This window comes from Salvia hispanica, chromosome 2 (assembly GCF_023119035.1).
Source record: "Salvia hispanica cultivar TCC Black 2014 chromosome 2, UniMelb_Shisp_WGS_1.0, whole genome shotgun sequence".
NCBI lineage: Eukaryota > Viridiplantae > Streptophyta > Magnoliopsida > Lamiales > Lamiaceae > Salvia > Salvia hispanica.
In genome coordinates this window covers 6066601-6074651 of record NC_062966.1, presented here as the reverse complement: position 1 = coordinate 6074651, position 8051 = coordinate 6066601, and the positions used below count along the sequence as shown (strand labels likewise).

Sequence of the window (8051 nt, the reverse complement as noted above, 5' to 3'; positions counted from 1 at the left end):
AAAATGATACATTTCTTTTTTGATAACTTTCTCTCTCCGATTAATTTATTGGACCACTTTCTCACTCCTATTAAAATATTAATCTTTCTTTATCTTTTACTTTAATACTTCCACCATCCTACTTAATTAACACTTTACAATAATTCTAAAATCCGTGTCGGCTAAGCAATGTGTCATCTTAGCGAGGCGGAGGAATAATAAAAAGTTTGTCGAAAAACTAGCGAGGACGGAGGAGTAATAAAAAATTAGTGGCACATTATACTCCCTCCGTTTCATAGTAATGGAGCAGCTTTTTTAAATACGGATATTAAGAAAAATTGTATTAGGTGAGTTATGTAAAGAAAGAATAAAGTGGAAAATAAAAAAGATAGAGAGATGAAGAGAAAAAAAGTAAAAAAATATAAAGTATGTTGAGAAAAATGTGTTGACTTTACTTAAAAGGAAAAATGACTATTACTATGGAGCGTACCAAAATCGCAAAATAACTCTATTATTGTGGAACTAGGGAGTAGTATATTAATTTTATAATAAAAGGTGGATGGGAATGAATAGTGAAATACTGAGTTATCTCACAAAATAATAAAAATGAAATGATAAACTTATAAAGACGGACAGAAATAAAAAAGAATAACAAATTTTCAGATGAAATAAAACAAAAACACTTGGCAGAGTAATACTAATAAACTCATTATTTATTCACATAGCAGCAAAGAGAAGATACCACCGAATTCATCTAAAAATTAAAATGAGAATAATGTGTATCAAAAAAACAAAAGAATAATACTAGCACCTAGATAGCAATAAACACCAATACGAAAAAGTAATCATAGAATATTAAAAAAAAAAAAAAAAAAAGAGAGAGAGAACCGAAGCAGCAGAAACGATGAACGCGCCGATCATCAATTGAAGAGGCGATAAGAAGCTCAACGCCAATCGAAATCGCACCTCGTCGGCTCGTAAGCCTCCGAAGCCGTGGTGTTGGAACTCAACGGAATTTTCAGATCGCAATCGATCTTCGGCTTCACTCTGGTGGATTTCACAAATGCAAACTTCATTCTGATGCGCAAATACAGCTTGATGTCGATGTCGTACCTGCCGGCAGTCCGATCTTCGTTGTATTTCGACATCTCGTTAGCTCCGAGCAGCACCAATTGCGATCCTTTGAATTCGGCGCTCAAATTGGTGGTGTTTTTCTTCCCCTGATAGAAGTTCTGGAGGTCGACGGTGTGAAATCGCTGGCCCTGGTAGAAAGCCCTGGCCTCGATCCGGTCGTAGTAGATGCCGATGCGCTTGTTCGGGTTGCGGATCGTGAGATTCAGCGCGAGATTGTAGTGGAGCGTGTTGTTGTTGTTGATGTTGAATTCGGTAAGCGAGGCGTCGGTGACGTGGAATTTGACGGCGTTGGGGCGGAAAACGAGCCACAAAACGAGGGCGATGATTCCGACGATGATGAGGATGGTGAAGACGATCTGGCAGATGCAGGTGCAGATGCAGTTCATGAGGCAGCCGCAGCAGCAGGTGAAGGGGTTACAGCAGCATCCGCCTCCGCCGCGGCCGGGGCGGTGGTAGCTCTTCGTCGGCGGCGGAATGGAGGGGCCGTAGTAGGCCCCGTTTAAGTGCGGCTGTTTGGTTTCCCCCATGGGTTGTTGTTGTTGGGAGGCGCAAATGTATTTTTGAGATAAAAAGGGGAAAAAGGTGTATCGAATTGGATTCTGATATCGAAATTTTATTATGTTTGGCGGTATACATATAGTACTGGTTTTTAGACGTACGCGTAAATGTGAATAGTAGAATCAGTAAAAGGGGAGGAGCGGTTGGGTTGCAAGTGACACGCGGCGGTGCGTTACTGGTGTGGAGTTGATTAGAGTTAAATTAGGATGAGAAAAAACGCGGTTGCTTGATGAATATGACAAACATGGAAGAAGGCGCGCGGAGCCTTCAATCCTACCAACATTGAGGAGCTCCGATCATTCAAATTACACGGAATCATCAAAACCTAAGTTTTAAGGTGCTGAAACCAGTTCAACTCCCAAAAATCATATTCGAATTACCACATCGGAGTGCAAATAATTTTGAAATTTTTATAGGAATATTTTAGTAAATTTTGTTATAATATGAGAAAATCCCTGAGCCACATGCACAAATTATGACAATCGGGGTAAGAGAATAATAAAAGTTGGGTTGGATCCCTAATAAGGCGGGTGCACGGCAGGAGCTGCTACTCTCACACCCTATTGCTATTTTATAAAAAATAAATAAAATTTTATTGATAAATAAAATAATATAATAAGGATGCCACACCGCTATACGCCCCACCACAACTACAGTGATTCCATTCCTAAAAGTTAATGCCAAATCACAAAGAAAAAAATACAACAAACCAACTATAAATTGCGTACATGAATTACGTTTTAACTAGTGCTCTCATATTGACATACCGTGACATCCCTAATCCGAAACTGCATTATTTTGCATATTATTATAATATATTGTCATTGCATATTATATCGGCATTTATACTACGCAGATGTGAAGTGTATCATAGAGAATATATTTATTTTTATGATCGATTCTAAGATAGTCAAATATATAGATAGTTTTGATTCACGAGAATTTTAAATAGGAGTGTGTATAAACCGTATAATTAAATTAGTGTATATATGGTATAATTATTTATATATGTGTGCATAGATATGGATTCTAGAAATTGTGTGTAGGCGAGGGTATATAATTGCTCTTGATTGAAATCCTAAAATAACCAAACACCCATAAACTATAATATAATTATTATGTAGCCTACATGACCATAGTAATAGGTTTATAAACGTGGACAATTTTGAAGTTGCATGCATAGGTAAAGAAATTATGTGTCATCTTTTTTACCTTTCAAGGGATAAGTAGTATAATTAAATAAAAATATATATAGAAAAAAGAGAGAGAGAAGGGACACAAATGAAAGAGGGAGAATTCGAAATAGTTTTAGACTTCTTTATTCTTTAACGTATACAGTACATATATGTGTATCGTACCTTTCATTTTTGTAAATAGAGAAGAAAGAGAAAGAGAGAATTTGTTATGATCACCGGTGGTACTAGGAAACGGCTATATAAGGCGTATAAACCATACTTTTAATTTTACATGTTTTATGTGGTTAATTTCTATGTTAAGTTGAAGTGAATAATTGAATTATATAATGTGATATTGATATGATATGTGTCTAGTGGTAATGATGGAGATATATAAGCTTGGGCCAATAAATATATTGATAGTATATTATATTGGAATTATTGAGTGGAATATGATATGGATATGTGATTAGTGCAATAGATATGTTTTTCAGGATAGCTGTATTGAATTAATTGATCATTTGATTGTTATGACTGCGATACGCCGCCGATCCGAAATCATAGCTGATATAATGGGACCTTTCGGGTCACTATTTGGGACCTACGTCAAATCATACTGACCTCGTCAAATCATAGTGTCATATTGGAAATCCCGTGCAAATGCCTTGAACTCGTCACATAATAATAAAATGAACAAGAGTGGCATATGCATATTTATATGGAATTATTTTAATATTTGTTGATTATTGTTTTATATATTTAAGTAAAGAATATTATTGATTGATTTAAGAACTTGAATTAAAGGTAGGTTTATATACAATGAGTTGTGGCTCATATAAACCACTAATATTTTTCAGAATAAAGAATGAGCAAGATTTGGCCGAGACGAGTCGTAGGAATTGCATGCTATCGTAGTCGGCGGCCGACGCATTTTAAGAACCTTCTCCCTCCTCTCATCATATTTTTGCATGTATATAAATGTATGTGATATAGAGTGGGTGAGTAGGTCCCACTCATCGTTTAGAATATTTTGAATATGTACTTGATAAAAGAGTGGTTTTTGAAATTATATAATATGTGTGCTTTTAAAATTTTGAATTTATTTATTATAAGTTTATACGTTATGGGTGGTTTCGAGGTGTGACAATTTAGTGTATCGAGCGGGATAACCCGTCGGGACATGGCATTTATGTATATCATATGATACATTTTGGTTATAAGTTTCATTCACATTTGTATTGTCATGAACATATGTCACCGAGGAGAGAAGGGTCAACCGCCCCGCATTATCAATTAATTATAGAGTGCATTTCATATATATGTTGCATCATATGGGGATTACCTTACTTTTAGAACAAAGAGTGCAATGGACCATTGATAAGTAAAGAGGTAGAAAATTTAAACAAAATGGAAAAGTAGAAGTTGTTGATTTATGGGACTAATCTCGATCGAGGTCGTGGATATAGTGAAAGTGATAGAATCGGTGTTCAATCAAAGAGGAGTTGTATGTCGTAAGGTTTGATTATAGGGTATCTCTTTTGAAGCAATACTTACTCTGTAAACAATCCCATAAGCTATGATGCGACTCTCTCGGTATTCAGTCAGACGATTTTTCTAGAGAACTCAATGCTAAATATATGCAAAGAAGTGTAATGATAAGAAGCAGAGAAGGTTTTGTCTTTAATCAAGGAACTATGTTTGTTGATTATGAGCCGACATTATTTCGCATCTCGATTAATCTAGACTCATGGTGCGGAAGTTAATTCAGTAGAACTCAGATATTGATTCTCTTATTCATACACAATTTTGATATTATTAAGGGTATATTGGCTTTCACTTCACTCAACCTAGGACTCTGTCATAAAAAGAAATGGTAATATAATCATCAAGACGGATCGAGTGATATTTTACGTAATCAATATATTGTTCCGGTTTTCTTATATTATCTAGATCGGTTGATTTATTGGCGTGACAGATGATCTGGATTTTCACTTTATCAGGGGACATATTTCTCTATTGAGCATTTAATTTATTTTTATTTATATTTATCAACCGTCTCCACTGAAGTTTCCTCAAAGAGTTGGAAGTTAAAACAGCGATAAAGAAGAGTTGTCAGAGATATGTATTTTAATTTAAATGCTTTACCTTAAAGAGCACCAATATTATTTTTGAAGAAGAAAGATGATACACGCGACATTATATATACTAATGGAAGTCGAATCGAGTGACAATGAAGAATAAATATCTATTACCGAGAATTTAAGACTTATTTGATCAATTTCAAGGTATTCAACCTAAGTTGAAAAGTAATCGATTTCGATCAAGATATCATCAAGATGGCTAAAGAGAATATTGCAACAGACACCATTTTGAACTCAAAAGATGACCATTATGAGTTTTGGTTATGCCTTTCGAATAAACTATCGGGTGACCTACAATTATTTATGGCATTGATGAACAAATTCTCTCAACTATTCCCTGGATCCGTTAGTGATTATTTCTATCGACTTACTATATTCATGAAGTACGATAAGCATGTTAATCACTTGCGCCCGTATTGCCAAGTTCTCGCGAGATAAAACGATTATTGCAAGGGTGAAAGAATGTGAGCTTTTGCTGTGAATACGAGGTATTGTCGGGACATGTGGTATCGTCGTGAATAGAAGTGGATCTACAAAATATTGAACCGGTTTTCAACTAGAAATGCTTCTCGATTATTATTCCATTGATAATGAAGTTAGTACGACTAAATTCTTTTCTTTTTTATATTGGAGTGAAGCATATCAAAAGAGTTTTATCGAATGGAAGACGGTCAATATGTCACCTATTTTGGTTATCTCCGCAGAACAAGATATTATATTATTTATAGTGACTACCGAAACATGGATTTGGTTATCTTTTGATTTAATGGAAAATTTATTGCTTATGCGTCAGAATAATCGCAAGTACATGGAGTTTCTTATTTTGTTCAAAATCTATAATTAACGACATTATTTTGCTTCTCAAGATTTGGCGTCATTATCTACAAGGTGGAACGCTATATGGTATTCTAGTATCTTATCTATCGAGCGTAGATCCGCGATTTACTATCTCGCCTTGAGAAAGTCTTTTTGTGAGATTTCAATTTAAAAGAGTCATGCGATTCGAGCAAAAAGGTAAAGTGCCGAGTCCTCTATTGGTATCGAACCAGTGAGATATTGTTGAAAGAGTTGAACTATTGGCGTATAGGTTAACATTACCTCCGTAGTTGGTACGATGGCATATTTATTTTCTACGTTAGTAGGATTCACTGACTGATCTGATCCTTCACATGTTCTCGAAGATTCTCGATATACACATTTCTAAAAAGGACAAAATTCTTAAAGGGGGAAGAATTGTGACATCCCTAACCCGAAACCCGCATTATTTTGCATATTATCATATTATATTGTCATTGCATATTATATCGGCATTTTTACTATAGAGATGTGAAGTGTGTCATAGAGAATATATTTATTTTTATGATCGATTCGATATAGTCAAATATATAGATAGTTTTGATTCATGAGAATTTTAAATAGGAGTTTGTATAAACTGTATAATTAAATTAGTGTATATATGGCACATAATTTATATATGTGTGCATAGATATGGTTTCTAGAAATTGTGTGTAGGCGAGGGTATATAATTACATTTTAATTGAAATCCTAAAATAACCAAACACCTACAAACTATAATATAATTATGTAGCCTACATGACTATAGTAATAGGTTTATAAACGTGGACAATTTTGAAGCTGCATGCATAGGTAAAGAAATTATGTGTCATCTTTTTACCTTTCAAGGGATAAGTAGTATAATTAAATAAAAATATATATAGAAAAAAAAGAGAGAGAGAAGGAAAAATAAAAAGAAAGAGGGAGAATTCGAAAATAGTTTTAGACTTCTCTTTCATTCTTTAACGTATACAGTACATATATGTGTATCGTACCTTTCATTTTGTAAATAGAGAAGAAAGAGAAAGAGACACATGCTGTTATTTGTTGGAGGATCACCGGTGGTAATTAGGAAACGGATATATAAGGCGCGTATGAATCACACTTTTAATTTTACATGCTTTATGTGGTTAATTTCTATGTGTTAAGTTGAAATGAATAATTGAATTATACGATGTGATATAGATATGATATGTGTCTAGTGGTAATGATGGAGATATATGCTTGGGCCAATAAATATATTGATAGTATATTATATTGGAATTATTGAGTGGAATATAATATGGATATGTGATTAGTGCAATAGATATGTTTTGCATATGGTATTGGAATTAATTGAATCATTTGATTAAAGAGGATCTGTGATAGTCATGTCTTGGATCTGAAATCATAGTGGACATATTAGGAACTTCGGGTCAATCATATTTGGGACCTACGGGTCAATTCACAGTGGGACCTAGGTCAAATCATAGTGGGATCTTCGGGTCAAATCATAGTGGCATATTGGAAATCCCGGGCAGATACCAGTCTTGAACTGTCACATAATAATAAAATGAACAGAGTGGCATATGCATATTTATATGGAATTATTTTAATATTTTTTTATTATTGTTTTATATATTGGTTAAAGAATATGTTTGATTGATGGGCAGTGGAATTAAAGGTAAGGTTTATATACACTGAGTTGTGGCTCATATAAACCACTAATATTTTTCAGGAATAAGATATGAGTGAAGTATTTGGTTGAGATGAGTCGTAGGAATTGCACATGTTATCAGGGTCGGCGGCTGACGCATTTTAGCAACCTTCTCCTCCTCATCATATTTTTGCATGTATATAAATGTATAGTATATAGAGTGGTGAGAGGGTCTCACTACTGTTTAGAATATTTTGAATATGTACTTGATAAAAGAGTGGTTTTTGAAATTATATAATATGTGTGCTTTAAAAATTTTGAATTTATTTATTATAAGTTTATACGTTATAAGGGTGGTTAAGGTGTGACACCTACTGTCTACAAAGATGATAAGACAAATGTATGATTTCTATTCATACTGAATTTTCGCTATAGTATTACGATGTGACAGTATTCGTGCGGTATACCTTATTGACTCATCTCTACCGTTTTTATTTTTTTTAATAAGAGAATAAATTTAAATATAAAAACCGCATCACAATAGACTCAAACTCGAGACATTTAGCCTTAAGCATCGTCAGTCAACCACTAGAA

The 8051-nt window shown here is 34.1% G+C and overlaps 1 protein-coding gene across 1 annotated transcript; it reads right to left on the bottom strand.

The window, feature by feature from the left end:
• Window positions 1-671: 671 nt before the first annotated feature.
• LOC125203982 (NDR1/HIN1-like protein 3) lies at window positions 672-1710 on the bottom strand. The gene has a single exon (XM_048102517.1). The coding sequence runs from the start codon at window positions 1638-1640 to the stop codon at window positions 924-926; it is 717 nt and encodes a 238-aa protein (XP_047958474.1). The 5' UTR covers window positions 1641-1710; the 3' UTR covers window positions 672-923.
• Window positions 1711-8051: the final 6341 nt, after the last annotated feature.